The sequence below is a fragment of the Alternaria incomplexa genome, assembly GCF_024043165.1.
Source record: "Alternaria incomplexa strain BMP 0042 chromosome Unknown scaffold_10, whole genome shotgun sequence".
In the NCBI taxonomy this organism is placed as follows: domain Eukaryota; kingdom Fungi; phylum Ascomycota; class Dothideomycetes; order Pleosporales; family Pleosporaceae; genus Alternaria; species Alternaria incomplexa.
This window is the reverse complement of record NW_026249859.1, coordinates 474079-499145: the sequence shown is the minus strand read 5'-3', so window position 1 is coordinate 499145 and position 25067 is coordinate 474079. Positions and strand designations below refer to the sequence as shown.

Sequence of the window (25067 nt, the reverse complement as noted above, 5' to 3'; positions counted from 1 at the left end):
TAATGGAAAGTCTCATGCCCCTACGACTCAATGCGATTAACAGTAATTGAAACGTTAAATGTCTGAGTGGCCATGAGTACTCTGCTCTAGTAAGCGCGTAAATGCTGACTGCAAGCACATGTGAACTGTACTCGCGATGTCCATGTTGTTACATTGAGCTGTTCACATATCCTACATAATCGATAAAGCAAATCCACCTCCCCAAAATAGTGTGTATCAAAGGAAATAACAAGAAAGAAACCGTAGCTGAAAACAAATCATCCTCTCCTCCTCCCACCGAATGGCCAAGAAAAGAAATGTAACGTCTTGCAGTCGTAGTTGACCACTCATAAAAGATCAGATGAGGCCAGCTCTGAGATTACACCATAACAGAGACGTCCGTCTCTAAGCATAAACCCAGTACTGCGCTTCATAATCCACGGTAACCACCTGCCCAGGTGTCATACCATCGCAAGTCGCCGGTGCCATTCCGCCCACAGTGTTGAGACGGTACACCATCTTGACACCACTAGTCGAGGCTGTTTGCGCTTCGAGCCTAAGCCACTTTACATCCTTAGTCGCATCGGGCGCAGGCGTATCGTCGACTTTCTTAGCCACCGTGTTGCCAAGACCAAGGATGTCGAAGTCGGGAGTAGTAGTGTCGAGGAAGAAGTGTGTGCCGATAGATGCGGATTCTTGGACGCGGCCTAGAGATGCAGTGCCAGCGGTAGGGTTGGATGAGATTTCGCATGAGGCGTTGAAGAGTTGGGCTAGAGCGCCGATTGCGGCTGGTGTGGCTGTCGCGTTGCTGCATGTGTAGTTTTGTGTGCCCATGCCGAGTGCGACAAGAACGAGAGACATGTCGGCTGTTGGTGGTGGGAGTGCAGAGGCGGGCTGCTGAATGCCGCTGAGGTCGCAAGATGGTGCTCCAGGTTGCGCGGGCTCTGTGGGCGCGGTAGTGTTGGCGGTATCGTCGCAATTCTGACGAGGATGGATTTGTGGGAGGCGCGAAGGCGCGGTCATGGCCATTGGGATGAGCGCAAAGGCCGTGAGAAAGAGTGAGGCATGCATGTTGACGATTGTCGGTAACGAGTGCTTTTGAAAATCGAAAGACTTTTGTGTATCCTGAACTTATGGATAGGAAAGAAGGTGTTGTTAGAATTAACGAGTATGCGAACGAACGTAGAGCTACCAGAGCCCGAAGAATCGAATGAAGAATGAGATAAGGAGGCTGAAAGGCTGAAAGCTGGATAATTGCACTTGCTCTGGTCCAACCTGGATGAAGACGTCAGACGACTTATATAAAGTTCTGTCATCCCTTCGTCGGACCTTCTCAGGTAGCTTCTACATGGATTTAGATTGCAAATGCGGGTGATAACATGTCAAAACGTTTGACATGATCCTTAGGTCGATGTTGGTGTTTCGACAGGATCAAGATACGTTGGTACATGGATTAACGGTTGAAGTGCCGTGGTGTCGGGCGAGAGTGCGGTTTCGCGTAGGCACATGTGTCGCGAGTCAGTATAGCCAACGGTCTTCTGAAACGAGGCATCCCAGCCTTGCGGTAGAAGAGCGTTGACGACGTTTGCACAAACAACCCGTGGGTCCTTCGATGTTGGCCAAGCTGCTAAGAGATTTTGAAGATCATAATAGGTCGTCGATATAACCTGCAAAGTTCGATGGCGCGCTGCGAAGTCTGTGTTGTAAGATTCGTCGTGTACGCCACGAGGCGCCGTCGTCGAACTTAAGGCGACAGGAACCCTAGCTTTCTTGGGAAGGAAGCCACTCCAGAAGAGCCGCAATCTCACCCTGTCTGCGGCGTAGCTACAGGGAAATCTGATCAAGGACAGAAGTTCCATGTGACTAGCAGACAGTGTTGCTGAAACTGGTACCTGGGTACCTGCAGAACCTGCCACAGAACCTGAAACGTGGGGGATGAGCTGACGGCCCGAAATGGGGCAGGAAACATATCGTGTGCAGTTCGTCCGCTATCACGCTGAAACAACCGCGACCGCTACCCAACTACGCCGCAGTCGTTGAGATGTCTCGCGATGCTTTTGCCGCGTGTTGGTCTTCACGTGGGCCGCTCGCCGCCTGCAGGCAGGATGTCATCACCCGTTTCCCCAGACGTCGAACGTAACAGAAACCTTACCTGCGTAGAAGTGAGGAGTCGGTCCGCATTAGTGCAAGGCCAGCAGAAGGCCAGGCTGCACCTCCAGGTTCGAGACCGTGCGGTGGCTTGCCCTAGGTTTCCGAGGTCAGCACTTGTGGCAAAACGCGAGTAGGCAGGAAGCGTGTTCGTCCGTGTTGGATACGGTCGATGTAGAAGACCGAGAGCAACGCTCCGGCGACAGTGTTGTATCTAAGATCACCGGCGCTGCTGGAGATTCGGAGAGTCGCGTCGTGATGATCCGAGTGAGACGGCCATATCGTCGGCCCTGAGTTCACCGAATCGGATCGAGCTAGCGTCGTTGCTCTTTCCGCAGCTCCGCCTCAGCCTACACGTGTGTGCACTACGCAACGCCCTCATGTAGAACCTCTTTAGAAATACGCTGCCTCGGTTCTTTGGGTATGCGATAGTAATCATCCCACGATACACCATGGAACGAAGAGTGAGCCTCAAAGACCTCATTCGTAATGCCGGCGTCATCCCCGTCGAACAGCGCCAAGCAGTCCTCCCGGCCCCAACACAGCCGGCCGTCTCAGTCAGCGAGGAGGACATCTCGCAAGCGCGAAACATCCTGCTTGAACGGAGGGCCAAAAATCCCGAAAGCAAGAATGTGTTGAAGAGCATCTTCAAAAGCTCGAAAGAGAAGGACAAGGGACAGGATGGGGCGCAATTCTCGCAGGAGGAGCTCGACCAAGCCTTGTCCGCTGTCATCCGCAGTCCCACGACTGGACCCGGCCTAATCCAAGCCTTCCTCACTCTGGGCGCGAAAGTGAACATCATCGAGACAATCGACAAGAAGCGAAGATCGAGTAATCAGGCCAACACAGCATTGCGCCGCCGTAGCACGGTCTTGCAGCAGGCCGCAAGCCTGAGGAAAGCCGATGGTGTCAACATTCTCGCCGCCTCTGGTGCGGACCAACAGACCTTGGACGAAGGACTGAAAGCTGCTCTGGCTGCCGGCGATCAAGAAAGTATAGGCCTCTTACTGCGTCACGGAGCAGATCTAAACAACTTCCCCAATGCTTTGGCCAATGCGGTCCGATCGAATGACCTGAACTTCGTCAAGCTCTTGTTGCGAGCTCCAAAGCCACTGCGTGCTCAGATCATCAATTCTTGCTTACCTGCAGCGGTTCAGCAAGGCTCGGATGCTGTCATATCTCTGCTGATAGCATACGGCGCTGACCCGAATTTCGACTCCGCAAGCGCTCTCAACATGGCGATTGGAAGACAGGCCTACAAGCTGGCCATCGCTCTGGTCGCTGGCCCGATCCGTCTTAACGAACCGAACCTGCAACATGCGCTCGACACTACCATGAGGCTACCAACGCGACAAGCAACGCTGCAGTTCCTACAGCTCTTGTTTTGCTGCGGGCTACCTCCCGATAGTCGTGGTCTACCGGACTTCCTCATCTGTCTGGCAAGAAGCAACGACACTGCTGGCGCGAAGATGATGGTCAGCTATGGCGTACCAACCACCGCTGACGATGCCGAGTGTCTGAGAGAGGCTGTCGAAAACTCAAACTGGAGCTTGGTGGATGCTATTCTCCAGACCCCCATCGCCCCTCTGCATGCAACAGCAGCGCTTGCTGTTTTGCCGACCAATACCCCACAGCCTGATAGACTTCGCGTAGTCGATGCCTTGCTAAAGAAAGGCGCAGCAGGTCCGCCTCTTGGTCGATTGCTCACGCAAGCCACAAAGGAGAAAGACACTCAATTGATCGATCTCCTTCTTGGTGCTGGCGCGCCTGTCGATTCAGGCGACAACGGCGCACTTCATTTTGCAGTGGTCAATCGAGATATCCGAACACTCAAGTCAATTCTCAACGCTCGCCCCCCACCAGAGACCCTAGCGAACGTGTTTCCGCTCATCTTCCGTACTGATGGGATCTCGGTATCGGAGCGACGTGAAATTGCGCGGCTATTACTAGAGCACGGTGCAAGTGGTCCTGGTGTTGATCAAGCTCTAGTCAATGCAATTGCGGACACGTCGGCTGGGCGGGATGGGGCCCTGATAACAGACCTCGTTCGCAAAGGTGCAAATGTTGACGAAAGAGCCTTGTCGCTCGCAGTGACACAAGTCGACATCTCTCTTCTGCGCCTACTCTGCAACACTAGACCCAACTCCTCAGCGACGTCGGCAGCCCTACCTCTAGCATTTGATTCACGAGCGGGCAGACACTCAAAAACACTCGAGATCATTGACTTGCTTCTGAACCATGGAATTGAAGAAGAGCCAGCCAGTCAGACCTTACAGATTGCCATCAATGGCGGCCCCGACAACATTGATATCATCGAGCGGCTGCTCACTGCCAGCCCTAGACTGCTAAGCACCGCGTTCAAGTACACGACAGCGATTGAAGATCCTCACATGAAGGCACCAATACTGAATGCTTTACTGAAGCTAGGAGTACCACAAGACGCTCTGGACCAAGCCCTTGCCGCGGAGACACGACAGGCCGTTGCCACAAATGACACAACCAGTACCAGGTTGCTGTTGGGACAAGGAGCATCTGTGAGTCACAACGATGGCGAAGCGTTGAGTGTTGCGGTAGCTTCAGGAAACAGCTCGCTAATGGCATTAATACTCAGTGGACGTCACCAACCATCACGATCTAACGTCACGAGGTCGTTCCGTACATTGTTCACCGACGAGAAGTTGATGCTGGAAGGAAAGAAAGAGAGCATTGGTGAAATGGCACAAGAGCTACTGGCCCGTGGAGTAGAACAGTCTGCCATCGACGCAGCTCTGCGACTCGTCCTCAGCAACGAGCATAGTAAGTATACGGAGCCCTGGATTGATCTGTTGCTTCAATATCACGCGGATGTCAACACGGCGGATGGGGCATGCTTCGTCTTCGCAGCACAAAAGCACAGTCACACCATCTTTGAGAAGCTCATGCGTCACAACCCCAAGTTCAACGTCGTCGTTCCAGCGTTATTGAGTTCCAAGCTCCAAGACGAAGTAGTCGTTGCCGCAATACAGTCATGCCTCGATCACGGTTGCATACTTGAACAGCTCGGTGTCGGCTATAACAAGCCACCGATACTCATCACCACCATGACTGTGTACCCACGCAATAGCGCGCTCATCACGCTACTCTTGAAGCACGGCTTGAATCCGGAAATAACCATCCCCACGGTTCTCCATTCGTCCTGCGGACCCGAAACTGTGCCCGCACTGCTTTGGGCATTAGCTCAACCACAAAAGCGCATTTCGGACGCCGTTGTCTCCGCCCTTTTGGAAGCTGGAGCATCCGTTGACCGACTTTCTGCCGCTTCGGAGACTACGGCACTTATGCTCGCCGCTCGTGAGGGGCGTCATGAGATAGTGAATGCACTAGTCGTGCGGGGTTCGGATGCGGATCTTCGGGATGTCTGGAACAAATCCGCACTCTTCTACGCTAGCAGCAGTGTGTCTGGGGAAGCCACAGTGAAGATACTAGCGCCATGCTCGCTAGCGAATGACGGCAGCTTGCATGAGTCAGCTAGGGAACTCAACGTTGAGGTCACGAAGGCCTTGTTGGAGCATGCTCATGATCCAAACTACCCATCCCGTCTCCATGGCGGTAGAAATGTCCTTGGGGAGGTATGTCTGAACGCAAGGGTCTCCACATCCGCGCATCGCTCGAAGCTTCGCCAGCTACTGCGTCTTCTCCTATCCAAGCGCGTGAACCCCAAATTCCGCGCTCGCAACGAGAAGTCTAGTGTCATCCTCGCGCTCGACAACGCCTACAGCGCCCTTCCCATCACGGAGGCTCTGCTAGAGACAGAGATATGGCAAGACCTCAACGATGAAGCACACGACTACTGCGACGCAGCCTCAGGCCTTCACTACTCACCCTACTCTTACGTCGAGCTGATCGCTACGCCCGCCCGCGCTCCCGTAAAAAAGGCCCTACTCGATCTCCTTCGCGACAAAGCCTGTCTCCCAGTCTACTATTCCTCGTCGGCACTCCAACCCGTTGGAGCAACAGGCATCCCACCCGCGATCGCCAAACTCGTAGACAAGCAAAAGGAACACGAGCTCTCCATCCGCCACGAAAAGGAGAAGTTCGAGCACACTCGCACGATCGAAGAGACAAGCCACAAAGACATCCTCCGACGAAAGCGCGAGAGCCAAACCGTCGAACTGGAACTACAAACCAAAGCAACACAACACTACACCGCCCTGGAGCAGCAAAAACACGAATTCGAAGTCCACCGCGTAAGAGAGGCGGAACGTATGAAGCGCTCTGAACGAGTAGCCTGGCATAACTTGGTGCAAGAGCAAGAGCGCGATGCTGCCGCTGCACGGGCGAGTGCAGAGGAGAGGAAATTGAGGGAGGCTATGGCGGCTGAGAGCAAGATGATTGAGCAGCGGAAACAGGAGTTGGAGCATAGGGCTGGGGTGGAGAGGCGGATGTTGAAGGAGAAGGAGGAGCATTATGAGAGGAATGTTAAGAGGCAGAAGGAGGTTAGGCAGATTGAGGGTGGGCCGCCGCAGTGGGGGACTGTTGATTAGTGGTCATGATGGGGAGGTACCTAGGTAGTGGGATGATATCACGAGTTTCTTTTGGGTTGGCGCAATGGTGTGGGTTGGGGGACCGGTCTACACCGCGCTCGAAAGCATTGAGTTATCATGGCTAGAACTCCGCATTGTGGTGTGCTCTTTTAATCGTGGACATTTGCAGACTTCGAGGTTTCGTCACTTGCGCTGGCGCCTGCCTCCAATGTGTCCTCGTCATTGCGCCTCCTCGGCAACGCACTCACTTTCACCTCGCTCCTTCCTCATCAAAAAAAACTTTCCCACGTGTGCGCGCTCGCTCACCTCATCATCACCCCGCCTCTGAGTTTGATTTCTTCACACCACCTCAATCCCCCGCCACAACGGCGCCTCTACGACCATGAATCCGCATCAGCAGCACGGGGTGCGAATCAAAGAAGAGCATGATGAGCTCGGGATTTGGCTACCAGTGAAGCAAGAGCGCTTTTCTGAGGAGCGCTTCCCCGCTGTCGTTCCCAAAGTCGAGCCAATCGATCACGTAAGTGCACCTGCTTGTATGGCAAGCTCCTAGAATCAGTACACTGCTATATCTGATGGCATGCGCTAATCGTACATCATCAGAACGACATGATCTCCACCCAGCGAAAGATCAACAAGAAACCCAAACGAGTTAGACAGACAACGAAGGATAAAAATCGCATCCAACGTCTCGAAACGGAGCTCAGACAGGCTCACGAAGAATTCTCAGCACAGCGAATGAAGGACATTGAGAAAAACCTCATCTTCACCCAAGCGGCTATCACCACTCCAAAGAAGCCTGGCACTATCAAGCACTTGTTACTGGAGAATCTTCAACTGCAGAAGAGACTTGAGGAGATGCAGCAAGAGGCCGAAACCACAAAGCGCAACGCTGAAGCGTACAACAACAGCATCGAGCACAAGAAAGACGTGGAAGACCAGGAAGTGATAAGGCAACTATGGGTCAACGTTGCAGCTGAACAGGCTCGTAACAGAGAGTTGAATCTTAGCCTACAGAATCAGGGCAAGAAGCTGAAAGAGGAAGGAAGAAAAAGGAGGAAGGCTGAAGAGCGGTTGCGCGAGGCTGCGGATCGGTTATACCGCTTTACTGGTTTCGAGGAATATCCGTCTGAGGAGAGTGAAGAGGAGCTTGAGGAAGGAGAGATACTTGAGGATGCAGAGGTCGCGGAACGAGTCTTCATCAAGGATGAAGAGTTGATGGAGGATGAATGATAGCGAGCAACGCAAGACATATGCGAAAAGCTGCACAGTGATGCGAAGCTCTCATACAGAAGTTATCATGGCTTGAAATTTGCATTGAGATGTTCTCTTCTAGTCACCCGCGATGTGTCCAATCGTTATCGTACCTTCTCGGTAGCGCACTCACCTTCACTTCGCTAATCCCCCGTTCGTGAACTTCGCCACGTGCGCGCTAGCTAACTTCACAACATCCCGCTTCTCCAATCTGGAATTATCCACACCACTTCAGCCCTAACTCGCAACGGCGACCTGGCTATCATGGAACGTTATCAGCAGTACGCAACGCAAGTCAAGGATGAGAAGGAGGATGACGAGCTCGAAGACTGGATACCACTAAAGCAGGAGCAAGACCTCGAGGAGCGCAATCCCACTGTTGTTCCCAAAGCCGGACCATCTGGCGAGGTGAGTTCACTTAGTCTACTAATCAGCTCACCGAATGACACACTACAATTTTCCAATGCATATACTAACTACAACTCTAATAGACGACTCTTAGGTCCTATAGACGAGAGAATGCCCGCAATCGACTTCGAGAGATTCCATATTCCGCGCGCAAACGAAGACACAGAGCGAGAGACCCCCAGCAACCACCAAAGCGAGTGCGCCTAGCAGAGAAAAAACGAAAAGTCGAGGCGATGAGCTATCAGCCGGGCAAAAAAGAGATCCGGGATTCTCAGATCCAGCAAGAGCTCTCTGACACCCGCAAGATGATAGCAGAACTTAGAGCACGCTCACAAGCGGGTGCACTGAATACACAACCTTCTCCTCCTCGTCAAGAACCCGAACCGACCCTTGTCACAAAGCGAGAAAGTACTATAATAGCAATAAGAGAGGATATAGCACGCCTGGAACAAGAACTAAAGGAAGCATGTCGGCAGGGCGAGAACGCCATACGTGATGCTCGCGCCGCCGGTAACAACGACGGCGATGTTGAAGCTCTGGAGAAACTGCTTTCAAGGGAGCAAGGAAAGGACAGGGTGATGGTTAGGAGGATGCAGAAGGCTCTTAGGAGGGCGGAGGACAACAGTGGAGAAGTGCATAGTGGCTCACACCAGGTCATCGAGCAGGAGGTTGGTATGACAGGCTGGCCAGGAAGTCGTGATCTACCGATTAGACAACTCATCAAGGTTGAGGATGAAGACATGGAGTTTGAGAACGAGGAATAGCACAGACGGTGTGATGAACGACAAGGAAAGCTTCTGTATTTGTGGACAATACTCGTCACGAAGTGTGAAGAAGGATTAAGAGATCGCATGGAGGAGTGAACAATCCCATCGTAAGCAGAGATACGAGCAATCGCGATGATGTCAGATTATGATAATCACGGCATATCTGACCGAACATCGTATGTCACGTCACCCCATTCCTCTCTGACACATACTGTCACACGTCCAAAGTTGAGAAGCAGCATGTGAATCATTCATTCTCTGACCAACACCGGGTATAAACTACACCATCCTTCCCCATCCCCACATATCACATGACATTCATATACAATACCAACCCATCACACCCCATCACTGAATTTCAAAAACCCCACTGACCCCCTCAAACTCCTCAATAGCTCCCCCAACCTTTTTCGCATCCCCATAATACCTAATCCGATACCTCCCCGCCTCAACTCCCATAATCCCCGTATCCCAGCTAATAGTAACATCACTCGTCCCCGTAAGCCCATTAACGCGTTTCCACTGATACACGACCTCCCAATCCTCGTCGTTCTTAACCTGCGTCCACTCCCCACCATCACCATCACTGCTCTGTTTCTCTATAGCCGCAAACGTGCCTTCAAGACGGAGGTTGTTACGCGGATTCGCGCCGACGAACGTCGCGGAGACCGTGGCGCCGCGGGCATATGTGGGTAGGACGTCCGTTGTGACTTGGCCGAAGGAGCGGCCGAAGCCAGCACCGTCATAGACGACGCCGGTGATGAGGGAGATGGATTTGTCGCGGTTATCCGGGGGCGAGGGGCCGGGCGGAGGGGGTTGGAGGGAGGAGTCGGATAGGTAGGGGAGGTATGTTAGTGTGGCGTTGATGTAGGCGTTTAGGGTGTGGGGGCCGTAGAGGGTGGAAGCGCCTTCGTAGCGTTGGATGCCGTATTCTTCTACCGTGGCGATGTAGTGTGTGTAGCTGTTTGCTGGGCCGCCTAGTACGACAATGGGCGAGGTGGCGATGGCGGAGGAGATGAGGGCGTTGTGGACGGCTTCGCGCCAGCGGCGGCCGGACATGGTTGTTGCTTCACCGGGGGAGACGATGATGACGAGTTGGCCGACTCGGAGGACTTGGATGTCGACGATGTTTGGAGACCAGGGGTATGGTACGTTGGCTTGTCCGACGTTAAGTAAGACGGGCTTCGGGTACTGGCACTCCTTTTGCTCTTTGCTTGGTGGTGCGATGGCGCTGCCGACGAGGTTCCAGAAGGGATTCGAGGGCGCACCGGGGTCGTTTTGGACAAAGTCAAAGGCGCCGGGGCCGTCGGATGTGCCGGCTGCGAAGGAGTTGCCCATGGCTGCGGGACATGTGTGGACGACGGATCCATTGCTGAGGGTGAAGGTGAAGTTGGAGAAGTCGACATAGGTGTGGAACGAGCGGACCTTGCCGGAGATAGGCGTGAAAGCATTGAAGTCGTAGATGCTCCTGGCACCCTCGGCCTGACGCCTACCGATCTCGTAGCAGGACTTGTGGCCTCCGTCGTCCAGGCCGAAGAACGGTCCACGACCGTGGCAGTCCTGACTCTTTCCTCCGCAGGTGCTGTCGTTGAGTCGGCACTGCTGGCCTGACCCGTCTTCGCAATAGGCGCCGAGTACGTTAGGCGTCGTGTCACCGACATTAGCTTGCGAGAAGCCTGCCACAAAGCCCTCGGCAGCATTTGAGTCGGCCGCATTGGCCTCCATGTCCTTCTCCAGCAGGTACGCCGCCACGCCCTTGTTGTCTCCAGCAATGAGCGTCTGGTTTCCAAGCATGCTGGTGCCGTGGACAGGGAACCAATTCAGAATTCCAATGCTCTTTCCATCACTGGCTCTCGTGAACTTTAGAAGTGTCATGGTCTTGTCCACATTGTCTGTATAGCGATCGCGTTCTGCTTGGGGGTTGGCGAGGTAGGCGAACAGACTACGGTTGATGTTCGCATCAGCGATCTTCGCACTGCCAGCGCTGACAGTTCCCAGGGTAAGTCCTTCATGCGCCCTCTTGATAGACAGAAGCGTTCCGTCCACAATCGCGCGATAGCTCTGCTTGTCGAAACCCTGACTCGTGATCTGCGGGAGGAGGTAGTTCAACCAGGCTCCCGGTCCGGCATGGCTGTGGGTGCCAGTCACGGCGACATTGTTCTTCCCGTATACAGCGTATTCGGAGCCCATGGCCTGAAGCCCTTCCAAGATGCCATTTCGGATGGCAGTGTCTCCGGACTGGGTGTCGAGAACGAGGTACACGAAGCGTTCGCTGGCTTCGTCCGGGTTGCCGACGATGAAGGCGCGGGAGTAGAGGCGCTGGCGGAGTCCAGATCCGATTTGCGACGAGTTGGCGTAGCCCATCATGTTGAGCTCGACGACGGGACTGTGGCCACGTTAGTACATTCACACCCAGTATATTCTCGCCACCTACCCAGTGATATCCGCCTTGCCAACGCCGACAAGGTACGAAGATGCATCGCCAGCCTGCCCTCCATCCTGCTTCTCGCTATTGAAGACATCCTGCTGGGCTCCGCTGTACGTCTGATCGAGGCGCGCATGCCAAAAGTCGACGACGGGGAATCCGAGGTTGATAACGAGCTGGGCGATAATCAACGAGGCAACAAGGGCCGCACCCAGTGCGACTGCGATGTGTGAGCGCGCCATGGACGCGAAGAGAGGTCTGGGCGGAAGTGTGCGGAAAGAAGCTGGAAGCCGTTGGACGGGGCGCGCTGCGAGGTTCTTGTACGCTACTGCTGGCACCGGGAGCTACGCGTGCCAGACGTGTAGGTGTAGAGGGTTGCACATGGGAGTAGAGTCAATTAGCAGGGAAGAGAGATAGACAGGGCAGGAAAAGTATCGCCTCTGGCCACACAGCAGCGCGAAGCTTGACAGTCGCGCCTGGCACCTGCATTGCATGACGTTGCGGGGTTCCTCGCCGTCTGGTTGGCGGGGAGCCCGGACGCGATCAGTGCCTAAATCTACCCGTGCAGGCCTGCTTCTCTAGTTTCGCGACACCCTTCCACTTCACCTGCGCATCCAATACACCATCTGCCATCCACCTCGCCCTTATCCCGGCCCGCTGCACGTCGCTTGCCCTTCATGCCCCTCATCCAGGAATCCTACGACCATCTCCCTTGTACGTCCAATTTACTCCTGCCCCAACACAGCAACCATGTCCGATGCGCCCAGTCACGCGCGACATCTGGACTGATAACCCCCGTATTGCCTCGCTAACCACTTCTAGACGTCGATACGGAGCTCTCAGCTGCCAGCCTAGTCGCCGCTCGCCATGCCATCAACGCCGATATCAGAGCCGCGGGCGTAGACACGACAGACATGCATCCCGCGCTTATACCAGCAGCCACGAAATACACACCCACCTTTTCCGATTTCATCACGCGCGAGCATGCGCGCCTCGACGATCACCCTACGTCGAAGCTGTCGGGCGTCGATTTGAAGCGCTATGAGGATCTCGATGCGCCCGAGAGCACGACCCCGACGAGCGACGAGGAGAGGCCGGAGCTGCTGGAGCGGTGGAATAAGGCGCTGAAGCAGGCGTACACGAGCTCGGAGTATGTGCAGGGCAGGCTGACGCAGTTGGGGCTGTTGGAGAAATTCGGGAAGAACGCGTGGTTGGTGGGCAACTCGCAGCTGGAGGATATACTCAAGGGCGTCGAGGCTGAGCTGGCGGGTTTGGGCAAGCAGCAAGAAGAGGTGGAGATGGCGAGGAGGTCGCAGCAGGATAGCGCGGGTGCTGAGCTCAAGACGCTCGAGGAGACGTGGAAGAAGGGTGTAGGAAGAGTCCTGGAGACCGAGGTCGCGGCTGAAGGGTTGAAGCTGCAGATTCTGGAGAAGCGGAGGGCAGGCGCGGTTTGAAAATTTCATCACCATCGAGTGAGGAGCATAGTTGCATGATACCCAATACACACCATTCATTACGCAGAGCCACTGAGCATCATCATCATACAAGGCGCACAGGCAGATCTCCAGATTGAATACGCATTTCAGTAATCATTACTAGGAACTATATAGCTAAAGTAGCAGGGGTACTCATTTATAGAATTGAAAACACACGCCTCATTCGCCATCGCTGCTCTGCTCATCCGCAAAAACAAGTCAAGGAAAAAACGTCTCATCCCTTTTTGGGTATCGAACTCCATCGTCATTAGCTGAAATGAAAGAAGACCATCCACTAGTACACAATACGTTCGTCGAAGACGGGTGCCTCGCGCGAGTGGCCGTCCTCAACACCCTTCCAGTACACCTTGCCCTTCTCGTTGAAGGTAGCCTGCTCGTCTGTGATGACGAGGCCAGGGACGGTCTTCTGGGTGTCCCTGATCTCGCGCGTGCTGATGCCCATGTCGTCCTTGACGATCCAGATTACGGGAGTGGGGCTGGTGACGGAGGGGTTGAAGAAGGCGCGCTTCTGGATCTCCATGGGCAAGGGCTCTTGCGGGTGGTGGTAGAACTGGTCGAGGGACGCGGAGAGGTTGTGGATCGAGTTCTTCTCGGGGTTGAACATCTTGGCCAGGAAGCCGGGCATGCGGGTGGCCTTGGGTGCGTAGTTGGGGGTGGCGTCGGTGGTGTGGACCTTCTCGCCGTTCTGAGTGTGCATGCCGTCCTCGTGGTGGCCGTTGGTGACGCTGCCGTGGGCCGGGGACGGGTCACAGTAGGCCAGGCGAGCTTCTTCGTGCTTCAGGGCGAATTTCAGAGTGAACTGGAAGACGAGGGTGAGGAAGAGGAGCAGGCACATGATGGCCAAGGGACCGACGGCCTGGATGTTTTTGGCCGTGGCAATAGCGAACAGACCAATCAGGCAGATCTCAGACAGGTAGATACCGGTCATGAGCTGGCGAAGAGCCTTCTGGTAGGCTTCGCCCTTGGTGTCCAGGTTGGTCTCGTACACGTAAAGGAAGTTGTACCTGAAGGCAACGTAGATAAGGGAAAAGCCGATCGTAGCGAAACCGAGGATAAGAGGTGCAATGCCAGAGTAGGTGATACCAATGACAGCCAAGTTGACCCACTTGGGGTACTCAGATCCCCACGATGGAGCCGAGAGCTTAGTAAGCTTGTCGAAGATCTTGCGAGGTGTCTTGCCAGGCAGAATGCGGCCCAGGAGCACAACAACAACGAAGCCTCCGATATTGAGCAGAGTTCCGGCAGCCGATGAGAGACCCAACAGGATGAAGTAGCTGATGTAGAAGTTGGAGGCTTTGGGCAGGCTTGTAGAGAGCAGAGTGAGCACGCTGCCGGGGTTGTCGATGATCTGGTTGATGGCGGATGTGATGGCGCTGGATAGGGTTGCCACAAGGAATACCTGGACAACCTGGAAGGCGAAGTACCAGTTCTGGGTCTTGAGCTCGATCTGACTCCATGTAACGTAGCCGGCCAACTTGGCCATCAAGCGACAGACGATCGGCACCAGGGCCATGAGTACGGCAAGCATGACAGCTGGCAGGAGACCGGTAACAACACCCAGGATAACCTGAGGGATGTCCAAAATCCACTCGAGCCAGGAGAAACGGTCAGCCAGGTAGTTGATGTTGGAGATGAGACCGACAAAGGCAACTGGATACGTTAGCTGAGTTCTGTGAATGTGCATAATGGGTCTTACCGGGAATTGCGAAGAAGATGATCATGACAGAGATGAAGGCGGTAGCGACTGCCCAGCGGGCAAGGTGCTCCATGGGCTTGATGCGCAGATTGCCCCAAACAACTTCCTGGGGCACGATACCAAGTTGGCGTGCCTTGAGCTTCTTGTCAGGTCGGGTCTTGCTGCTTTGCATCATCTGCCAGGCATCCTGCGCATGCCTCTGGGTGTCGAACTCGAGGAAGACGGCTCCGACCAATTCACCCTGGCCGTTCCAGTGTTTGTCCTGCTCCTGGGTGATCTTGGGCATGAGCTCAGCAAGGTGTGATCGTCCGTACTCAATAGTGTCAACCTTCTTGCCGATCAGGAACTTGAGCTTGTGGGTGGGTCGCTTCTTGGGGTCGATCCACTTGGTGCCATCAGATACGTCGCTAGCGACGAAGTGCTTCTTGCCCTTCTCGGCCTTGATCCGGTTCATGTTGGCTTCACGCAGGAGCTGGTTCTCGCCATCCTCCAACTTCATAGCAGTCTTGTCACGGTCCTCGACCAAGTCGTCCAACTCCTTCGTGTTGGAGGCGACCCAGGCATGCTTGACGCCGGGGAACATCTCGAAGAGAGCAGACTGCGACATGGTCGTTGGAACATTGGTGAACAGAATGGTACGCGAAGACAGGCGACTGGCTCCCCATGGCGAGCGACGGTACGCTTGGCGGAGGTTGACGACGTAGAAGGACTCGCGGGCAATGATGCACATGACCATGCTGAGGAAGATGAAGGAGATTCCGGCATGGGCGTAGTAGCGGTTGACATTCTTGCCTTCGGGGTTGACGTTACTCATGGAGAGGAGATCGAGCTGCTCCTGGCCTGCCCCTCCAGTCGCATTGACGGGGAAGAGAACGGGCCATGTGACAAGACATCCCAGGAAGCAGGTGACGATGAGGACCTTGAAGAAGCGCACGAACAGGTAGCCGTCAATGGACTGGTGGTCGAGAATGTACTCGTCCTTGAGGTTCTTGAAGTCTTTTATCCATCCTAAGAAGCCTCCGCTTGGTGCAGGCGTCTGTCGTTGCTGCCCCAGGTGGTTGAGATAGGTTCTCGGCGCATAGACTCGGCGGAAGTATTTGCGCGCGATAAGGAAGGCGACGACAAAGGCGAGCGCAAGAATGGCAGTCGGCACCAGGGTGGAGACCAAACTGGAAAGGGAGTTGGAGGATTCTTGCTGGGCTTTGCCAACTTCACCACCCTTTGTTATGGTTAGCGCACGTTCATGGCGGTGCTGTCGCGATAGCGGAGGGACTCACGGTGGACGACATGCTGGGCAACGAGGCAGTCGCGTGCCCGTGGGGTAGGAGTGAAGGAGTCGCGAAGGGAAGATGCTTCTTAGGAAATGAGGAGGCTCTAGGACTGCATACAAATAAACAGGACTGCGGGCGCGATACAAGGAGTCCACCAGCCTCTAGTGTGACGTCGTGGTCCAAGCACACTCCACAAATCGGTCCTATCGCGCGACTCGAGCCAGCCCGCTAACGCCTTCAGCTTAGCGGAGCGCATCCAGCTTCTGGACCCTGACACTTCACTGCGGGCTGCATCACCAGCCTCAATTGCGGAAGCCTTTTCGCTGCGTGGCGGTGATGCAGCTCGGCGTGGCCGTGAGGTGAAGTGAGACTTTTCACCCACCCATGTCCGGCTCGAAACGCGTCTTCATGTGAAGGATGCGCGACAAGGGCCCAAGGAAATTACCGAGCTGGCGGAAAAGCAACCTTATGATTCGCGACATGCGGCGCGAATCCAGTTGAGAGAGCATTGCCAAGCTCCCAGCCTCGCTAGCGATCGTCCTGGATGCGGTACGACAATTACGTCAATCGAGCGTTGTCCGCTGCCAGGCTACCCCTTCTCCTGTCAGGTGTCACTAGACGCCGCCTTGGTTGAAAGCGACCGACGACACAGTGATACAGCGAACAAACACGGCACAGAACGGACTATGCGTTGTTGCGGTTAAGCAGCCGAAACTATGACGATGCCATCTCACCGTACTCTGTGCGCATCCTATCACCATGGCCTACACACAGACACGACACAGACACAGAAAGCCTATTCTCCCCACCGCATCTTGATCCCGCAGTGATAGTCACAATTGATTGACACGCGCAGCCGCTCCTCGCACACAGCGGGAAGGATTGACAACTCCACACCCCCTGTGGGAACCGACGATCTAGATTGAAGCCACATCCCGTCTCACCACGTCTACGATCTCATCTGCGGCTGCAGCCAATCCCCTAGCCCCTCCTGTGATCTCCACCAACACCAGGTGACGCGCAATATCGACTGGACAGAATTTGAGTTTTCGTCTTTTCAGCTCGCTGCCCCTGTTTACACATGCGGGTATACGTGGCGCAGCTTCCAGACCCTGCGTTTTTCGCTGCACCGCCACACGTTCATGCCAGTCTTTTCCGCGGGGTGTGCGCAATCGTTCTTACGCGCTTGGGCTAGGTGCGCTGCGATTCACGGCCTTTCCAGAGGGATGATGCAATCGCAGAGGATGTCTTCTAATCAAACCGCCGACTAGTTGGTATGCGCCATTGAGCTGTTTGCACTGCCGTCCCGTCGATGGAGAGGTGGCATAGTCAGTGTGTGCATCAGACGCACACATGCCTGTCTTCCTCACATGAGCCGATGATGAACCTTCTTTGTTCTTTCAGAGTTTGCTTCAATAGGACCGAACCAGCCGTTGATCCCTTCTTACGCCAGAGATAGGCGATACGCGATATTAACCACCGAGCCCCCTGCCACTTCGGCACTGCCGTTGCGAGATGGATCAAGAGTAGCATCTTCTCGTACCACCCACTTCAACATTCGGTATACAACCCTGGGATCTTCGGACAACAGAAGGCAGCAGACGACTACCGATCATTTGATAACGTTGGGTACTAGATGAGGCTAGCGCACATGTAGCATTGTGGCACAGCTGCGGGGACGACAACATGTGAGCTGGACTGTGATGAAGTCACTGCGCACTACACTCGCACATCGCGATCTCGATTATGTCGCTTTGTAACGTTTGCAGCTCAATTCCCTTTCGCAAACTTATCACATCGGATTCAGCAGCGGGTGTGAAAGATGACTTCAAGTTCAATACGGCCGGACGAACGCCATCTGTTGCCTGGGACGACCTTGCTTGGGATGAGCGACGATGCACTATCGCAGAGATTGTATCTCGCGCTAAGGCATGCTCATTGTGTTCTCACATCTGGCTCATAATCAGGCAACATACGTGGCAACTGCCCATTTCCCAGATGGGAATATGGTTTGCTTGGGAGGATGTCAAGACTTACATTCCGCGGAATGTCATGGTCTGGATGAAGCTTCCTCAATCTTGGTTAACTGATAAACGCATCAGTATCTGGCTAGGTGACCCACGTGGTCGCAGAACTCTCACATTGGAACTTCAGCTCCGACTAGACTATGGTAAACTCGATGCACGCCAAAATGCACGATGCCAAACTGATCAAAAGTATTAGACAGCCCGCCATCCAGATACCCTCGGGCCCCTCAGGTTTTTTTTCGAGAGACACTCCACCCGAAAACATTAAAGCATATGCTTTCCTGGCTAGACACATGCAACGCCAGTCATACTGAGTGCTCTCATCTATCAACGCGGCTGGTACCACTGCCGACGAGATTCTTGGACGTGAGTATGCTACCTGGCCGAGAAGATTTGTTCGGCAAGCATGAAGCATGGCGAGATCAATTCCAGGGTAAGAATTGCAAGCTTCTTCAGACTCACAAGGGTCAAACCGGTCGTTATGCTGCGTTGAGCTACTGCTGGGGTACTAGTCTACCCTTAACTACGACTACGATCAGTCTGCGGAAGCACGAGTCCGGCATTAGCTTTGACATATTACCACGAACCTTACAAGACGCTGTCATGATAGTTCGATATCTGGGCATCGAACACATCTGGATTGATTGTCTATGTATTTTGCAAGACTCCAAGTCAGACTGGGAGCACGAATCAGCACACATGGCAGATGTATACTCTAACGCGCATCTCACTGTGGTAGCTGCGCGCGCAGAGCACTGTAATGAGGGATTTCTCGGCCCTCGCGAAATGACTCCCCCGTTCTGCATCAACGTCAAAGATGAAGAGGGCTCCTTCGAGCTATACTTCCAAAAGTGTGAACTGAATGAGAAGGTCAGTTGGAATCCATGGCCGCTCTTCATCACTGTGTTTCAGATCTGACTCTGTCGAACAGCGCCAGCCTTTGTATCGTCGTGCATGGGCTGCCCAGGAAAGCCTACTCTCCCATCGGGTTCTCGCCTTTGAATCGCACAGTATGAACTGGAGATGCGCTCATATTGGTCAAAGTGAAAATCCTCTCCTACCGAGTTCCCCGCAACCACGTGGAAAGCAACTCGAGTTGATGGCGGAACAATTGAAAGACACCAGAATGGGGTTAGGGTTACACAGTTCTTGGGCCATGTTTACAAAAGATTTCACCAGGCGCGAAGTTACCTATGAGACAGACATCTTTCCGGCGATGGCCGGTATCGTCAAAAGGATTCAGCAACACACTGGAGACACGTTCTACGTCGGACTGTGGAAGTCGCACTTTCTTGCTGGCCTTGCATGGCACTCAGGAGGGTTTCATCTGTACGATTATGGGAAAAGGCCCAAGACTCTGGAAAAACGACAGCAATGGACTGCTCCATCGTGGTCCTGGGCCTCTGTAATCGGGATAATAGATTACAATATCTCGTGGCTGGATTGCGACTACTGCGCCCGTCTCGAAGAGTGTATGATTACACGCAGCGGCTCAGACCCATTTAGCGCACCTACAGCTGCGTTCGCCCGCATCACAGGCCCAATAACGCTCATGACAAATGTCCAAGATGATGATAAAGTTATACAAGGGTTTCCCATGTGTAAGATCCAGCTCGGTAACGGCACATTGGTTATGGCGTCTGCCATGTTTGACTTTGTCAGATACGAGTCTTGCAGTGTGTTGATGATCACGCCACATTGGGGCTTATGTATCGAAGAAGTCGGACAAACGACGGACACTTATGTCCGAATTGGCATTGTTAAAGTTGAGAGAAGATGGATACGGCGTGAGGGTTCCACCGACAGAATCGAGGAGCCTCCTCTAGCTGCTGCGGATCACTGCCCGCCACGAACTATTACATTACTCTAGCTGTCGTCTATCCCGACCCATATTGAAACCTCGCCGCGGGCTACTATCCATCTAGATCAACACCAACTGAAGACGTTTGCACCATGCTCAGTGATCGACAACTCTTGGTCTTACTCATTCGGCCCAACAACCCAAGTCAACACGTGAAACACAACAGAAGAAACTTGAGCAGTATATGCCCCGCAATTGATGACTGGAATGGACATATACGGACGATACCCACACTGCAGCGGGTTGCACTGCAAACGCTTCAGGCAGCTCTGATTCGTCGATCGCTCACCTTTACTTTGAGATATCGGTCACGCGACGGTCGCAACTTCCACAACAACCCCTTTCAGGGCTCCTACCTCTTCTGCTACGATCTTTTGCGTCATTACCACGTTTCCTGACACCCCGCCCACTCTCGCATTTCTCTCTTCGTCACCACCTTACCGCCAGATTCCCACCACTTCCCACGACATTCCTTCCCACACGAGGATCACCGCCCATCCACTCGCCTTCCATCAACAACTTCAACCCCCGAATTGTCCGACAACATGCCCCCGCCGAATCCCCCACCCTACGACACGTCCATATTCGGTACAAGCCACCCACCACTCTCAGCCCGCCACGGCGTCCAAGCAGCCCGTCGTCCGCCGCACAACTCCGGCCCCGTAAGTCCACCAACTCTTGATGCAGTCGTATGCGTCTCAGTCCACTAACAACAACCAGATGTTCAACCCCCACACCCGGATCAATGACGCCATCAATTCCCTATGCGCAATCCGCCACTCCATGTCCGAGCTCGAGACCCAGCACCGCAGCGTCCTCGAGACCAAGGACGCCGAGATGGCAACACTCCAGCAGCGCTTCAAAAACAAGGACGCTGAGATGGCAACCCTACAGCAGCGCTTCAACGATCTAAACACACTGCATCGCTCTACCAAAGCTCGAATCGACGAAAAAGTCCTGTTGCAGGGCAAGCTGCAAAACGACATGAAGATATTGAAGCGGGAACTCGCGGCCGAGAAAGCGAAGAAGGGTATTGTCGACCAGGATATGGAAAAGCGGTTGGGTGAGGCGCGACAGGAGAATGGTTTGTTGACAGCGAAGGTGGCGGGATTGGAGAAGGAACTTGCGGATGAGAGGGCGAGGGGGAAAGAGAATAGGGATGCGAAGAGGGAGTTGGAGGTTATGAAGACGAAGTTGGCGGATATGGTTAAGGGGGAGAAGGTTAAGGTTGAGGTTGTTGAGTAGGGGGGGATTACGGGTTTGGCGGGCTTGGGAGATGGTTGTGAGGATATATCGTGTAGGTTTCTGGATGCGATGATGGGTTTGATAGGATGTGGTTTGGGTTCGTTGTATGCACTGTTGGATCATAGTTGGTCCCAAACTCTTTCCAATATATTACGTGTGTTGACCACCACCTTGTTGTAAAAGTGCCTCTCTCCGCTGCCTCATTCTCGTCTCTTCCATCTCCAACCACTCCACCTCCCTCTTTCTCTGTGCTTCCACATGTGGCGAGACTTGTGACGTCGAATTGTTCGCTCCCGTTACTGGTACCATCTCCGCATTCCTGTCATCACCTCCATCGTCCCTTCCGACCGCCCCAGTCTCATTCGCTCGTCGATGTTCCTCCATCCCATTATACGGCAACTCTCCCGGCTGGTCTTCAGCCCTGAGCTCCTGCGCTTCCCCCACCTCATATTTGCATGGGTGCAACCGGTCCAGTTCCTGTGTAAGACCATTGCCTGATATCTCCTGGTATTGCGTTTGGTATGCGCCAGCCGTAGGGGCGGACTGATCTGCACCGAGGACCATCTTGTCGCCGTCGCCTTCTCGTCTGGCTAGCTCGTCTTCGGTGAGTGTCGCCGCGGGTGGTTGTGCCCTCCGCTTCTTGCGTCGCCAGAAGTACCATCCGCCTATGATGAGGGCGAGGATGACAATGCCTGCTATCGCTATTCCGGCGATTGCGCCACTTCCTATGCCAGGTTTGGATCTGCCGTTGCGGGTAGGATTAGGGCGTGAGGTTTTGGTAGAACGAGGCGGCGTAATTGCGGTGGTGGGTCGAACGAATGTTGAGGATTCCGACCTTGTTGACGGGTTCGTTTTACTCACTTGTTGAGTCTGCTGCTGTGTTTGGGTCTGTACTTGGGTGACTGTGGAGCCTTGTTGCGTTTGGACTCCATCGACAGTGAACAAGATAGCCTGCTCGGGGCTCGTTTGGAGAGACAGGATGAGTCCGTCAAATGTTATAGGTGGTGCCCCGGCTATGACTGTAGCGATCAGTTGACCAGGATTAACACTAGAGGTTACTTGAAGAAAGAGCGACGGTGACGGTACTACCGTAATGGTATTGAGCGGTGAGCCATTCCAGGACAGAACTGTCGGATAGTATGATGCGTCCAGGTCGACGATTGTCGCAGTGGCCCATGGTGTTCTAGACGGTTGTTGATTATCTGTCATTATCGACAATTATGCAGTATTACCGGGACTGCGATAAGTGGCCGTCGCTTCTTCAAAGGAACGAGATAAATCTATGGACATGCGAGTGTGGATGTGACAAAGATCGAAAGATGGAGCTAAATAGCAGTGGAGAACTATCTTCTTTGGTATCGTGTACAACGACCCAGGATATATGTCTAGTAATAGCTGCAGCGTGCATGCTTACAGCCTGATTGAGGCTTGGAAGGCTGCCATCGCGGTAAGGTTAGAACCGTCCATCTATAGATTAAGCGCCGGATTTGGTTAGATTGTTGCTCTTTCGAGCGCTGCCAAGATGTGGTGTTGGCGGCGTATGCCGCCCATTCGCTCCACAAAGTTTTCGCCCCTAACTATGTGTATCTACACCAACGTTGATTCGGTCTCTTGCTGCCGTGTCGCGCGGGGCAAGAATGCAGCTTATGGTACACGACATATGGCCTAGATGTCAACCGCAGCCTACAATTGTAATAGAGATGGACAGTGACATAGAACGAGGCTACCTAGGTAAATGCGCTTGCCGTCCCTCCTATGCGCATTAGTTTCTGCGAACAAACCTCGGTGTATTCCTACACCACCAAACCAACCCAAACCCCAAAGTAAAGTTCCATATCGCAGCGCTTCTTGATCAAGTCTGTCTCGTTCTCCTACACGTGTGTCTAAGGATCACTTTCAACTTCGTCTCCTTCGCTTCCAACGCTTCCAACGCGGCTTCCAGAGAATGTTCAGTCACCCTCTTTACTCTCATCAACCTTCCTAACCCTTGCATCAAAAGTATCTCCTATCTTTTCCATATTCTCTCTTCTTCCATCTTCAGCCATTACACGTCTCTCTTCCTTTGCGCTTCTACATCCGGCCGAACATGCGAAACAGTATCATCTCTTGCAGTGGCCGTGGCTGGCACCCCCATGTTCCCATCATCATTTGTTCCACCCACTGCAGTATGCGGTAATTCTCCCGATGTGTCATCAGATCTAAGCTCATGTGCCACATTTCCGTATGATTGCGAAGAATGAGGCTCTTGCGTTTGACTATCGCCAGACGTCTCTTGACGCCCACCGGATGTGGGGTTGTCGGAGAGTATCTTCTCATCTTCTTGTCCCGTTTGCCCTTCGGACGCATTGACATTCTTGCTTGTAGTAGACTTTGCGCGTCTTCTCCGACGCCAGAAGGACCAGCCACCGATTATAAACACGAGGATGAGGACGCCTCCTACCGCGATGCCGGCGATAGCGCCACTTGAGGTATGTTTATGGCGTGAGGTTCGGTTAGGACGAGGTAGCTTGGACGCGATCGGGTCTCCAGTCCTCGTTGAAGATGGCAAGTTTAGTGACTTCGACTTTGCCAATGCTAAACTCCGTGAGTATGAAAAGTCCGTACGAGTCGAGTACAGAATCGCCATTCCATCGTCTTCGCCTCGGAGGGAGATGTAAAGAAGACCTGATGTCATGGTGGAGCTTGTTTGTAGCGGTGGGGCTTCTGGAAACTGAAGTTCAAGTGTTGGTGTTATGTGTACTGTGATTGTTGCTAGCGGGATATCGTCTTTACGCAGAGTCGTCGTATACGGATCATCGGTCTTGGTGTTGATCCGTTCGGTTTGCCATGTCGATGTAGACATGTTCAACGTTTCTGTAGTATTCTTGCTATTGTGTTACTAGGACGCTGCTTAAACAAAAGACTTCAACGAATATGCGACTGTACGAAGTGAAGACTCGAGATAGGGACTTAGACAGTAACTTAGCGGGGATCTACTTTGAGATATGACAACCTAGGATATACGCCCTGATTAGGGCCTCAGCGTGTCTGTATACAGCCTGAACGAGGCTTGGATTGTTCTATTGTGGCGTGGTTGAACTCATCGGTCTACACCCAGGCCCAGGGGTAGATTTGAACGCCGAATCTAGCTAAGCCGTTACTCTTCTGAGCGCTGGTAATATGCGACACTGACTGCGCATGCCGTTCATTTGCTGGACAGTCTCGTCCTCCAACTCTATGTAATTGAACCAACGGGTAAGAAGGCAGCTTGCTGTACACAACACATGGCCAAGATGTCAGCCACGCTGTACTGCTACAACAAAGAAGGGCTGTAAAGTAAGAGCAGGCGGCATGCTGCGCCAGATGCGCTTGTTGCTCTTCGTTGATTCACGGCAACTGTTTGTAGAGGTCACCGTGCCGCAGCCAGTTCCATGATCGCGTTGTCCAATCAGCTTTTTCTGGCCCCCAATCCTCCACATGCGGTTGCGCACTGATTCGATGTACTTCAGGCCGAACATGCGGCCAACATCACACATGACGTTCGATCCTTTGGGCCTAGCTGGTGTCGTATGTGCCTCACAACCTTGCGTTCCGATTGTTCGAACTAGAAATTACATTAGGATAGTGTGTACTGAAAACAAATGCCATCGAAACCGCAAAGGCGTTATGGACTCTTCCCGCTTGCTTGCATAGAAAGCGTCTCCCTCTTCTTCCGTATCCTCTCCTCTTCCATGTCCAACCACTCCATTTCACGTCGTCTTTGCGCCTCTACATTCGGTGACACTGCAGCACTGCTTTCCCCAGCTTCCCGACCAGCGTCGGTCTGGTTTACTGGTGTTTGAGGCCTGTGAGTGTGTACTGCCGAACTTTGTTCCTCTTCGCCGTGTGATAATTCCGCCGGCCTACCATCAGGGTGAAGTTCATAAGCTGGCTCGTACTGATATGCTGCTTTACTCGTAGAATGCCGTGCTGCATGCGTCGCATATTT

The 25067-nt window shown here is 53.6% G+C and overlaps 9 protein-coding genes across 9 annotated transcripts; 5 read left to right on the top strand and 4 right to left on the bottom strand.

Moving 5' to 3' along the window:
- Positions 1-384: 384 nt before the first annotated feature.
- On the bottom strand, positions 385-1050 carry J4E90_007046 (uncharacterized protein; the record flags this gene model as incomplete). The annotated part of the gene is made up of 1 exon (XM_051436587.1): positions 385-1050. The coding sequence occupies one exon, from the start codon at positions 1048-1050 to the stop codon at positions 385-387; it is 666 nt and encodes a 221-aa protein (XP_051289333.1).
- A 1529-nt stretch (positions 1051-2579) lies between these two features.
- Positions 2580-6650, top strand: J4E90_007045 (uncharacterized protein; the record flags this gene model as incomplete). Its single annotated transcript, XM_051436586.1, has 1 exon — positions 2580-6650. One exon carries the CDS (start codon positions 2580-2582, stop codon positions 6648-6650), a length of 4071 nt encoding a protein of 1356 aa, XP_051289332.1.
- Positions 6651-7032: 382 nt separating this feature from the next.
- Positions 7033-7883, top strand: J4E90_007044 (uncharacterized protein; the record flags this gene model as incomplete). Its single annotated transcript, XM_051436585.1, has 2 exons — positions 7033-7170; positions 7254-7883. 2 exons carry the CDS (start codon positions 7033-7035, stop codon positions 7881-7883), a joined length of 768 nt encoding a protein of 255 aa, XP_051289331.1.
- Positions 7884-8168: 285 nt separating this feature from the next.
- Positions 8169-9076, top strand: J4E90_007043 (uncharacterized protein; the record flags this gene model as incomplete). The annotated part of the gene is made up of 2 exons (XM_051436584.1): positions 8169-8312; positions 8396-9076. The coding sequence occupies 2 exons, from the start codon at positions 8169-8171 to the stop codon at positions 9074-9076; spliced, it is 825 nt and encodes a 274-aa protein (XP_051289330.1).
- Positions 9077-9427: 351 nt separating this feature from the next.
- J4E90_007042 (uncharacterized protein) lies at positions 9428-11746 on the bottom strand (the record flags this gene model as incomplete). Its single annotated transcript, XM_051436583.1, has 2 exons — positions 9428-11465; positions 11514-11746. The coding sequence occupies 2 exons, from the start codon at positions 11744-11746 to the stop codon at positions 9428-9430; spliced, it is 2271 nt and encodes a 756-aa protein (XP_051289329.1).
- A 435-nt stretch (positions 11747-12181) lies between these two features.
- J4E90_007041 (uncharacterized protein) lies at positions 12182-12958 on the top strand (the record flags this gene model as incomplete). Its single annotated transcript, XM_051436582.1, has 2 exons — positions 12182-12218; positions 12327-12958. 2 exons carry the CDS (start codon positions 12182-12184, stop codon positions 12956-12958), a joined length of 669 nt encoding a protein of 222 aa, XP_051289328.1.
- A 316-nt stretch (positions 12959-13274) lies between these two features.
- Positions 13275-15985, bottom strand: J4E90_007040 (uncharacterized protein; the record flags this gene model as incomplete). Its single annotated transcript, XM_051436581.1, has 3 exons — positions 13275-14650; positions 14697-15915; positions 15974-15985. 3 exons carry the CDS (start codon positions 15983-15985, stop codon positions 13275-13277), a joined length of 2607 nt encoding a protein of 868 aa, XP_051289327.1.
- A 4415-nt stretch (positions 15986-20400) lies between these two features.
- J4E90_007039 (uncharacterized protein) lies at positions 20401-21100 on the top strand (the record flags this gene model as incomplete). Its single annotated transcript, XM_051436580.1, has 2 exons — positions 20401-20517; positions 20576-21100. The coding sequence occupies 2 exons, from the start codon at positions 20401-20403 to the stop codon at positions 21098-21100; spliced, it is 642 nt and encodes a 213-aa protein (XP_051289326.1).
- A 150-nt stretch (positions 21101-21250) lies between these two features.
- J4E90_007038 (uncharacterized protein) lies at positions 21251-22309 on the bottom strand (the record flags this gene model as incomplete). Its single annotated transcript, XM_051436579.1, has 1 exon — positions 21251-22309. One exon carries the CDS (start codon positions 22307-22309, stop codon positions 21251-21253), a length of 1059 nt encoding a protein of 352 aa, XP_051289325.1.
- Between the last annotated feature and the right edge of the window lie 2758 nt (positions 22310-25067).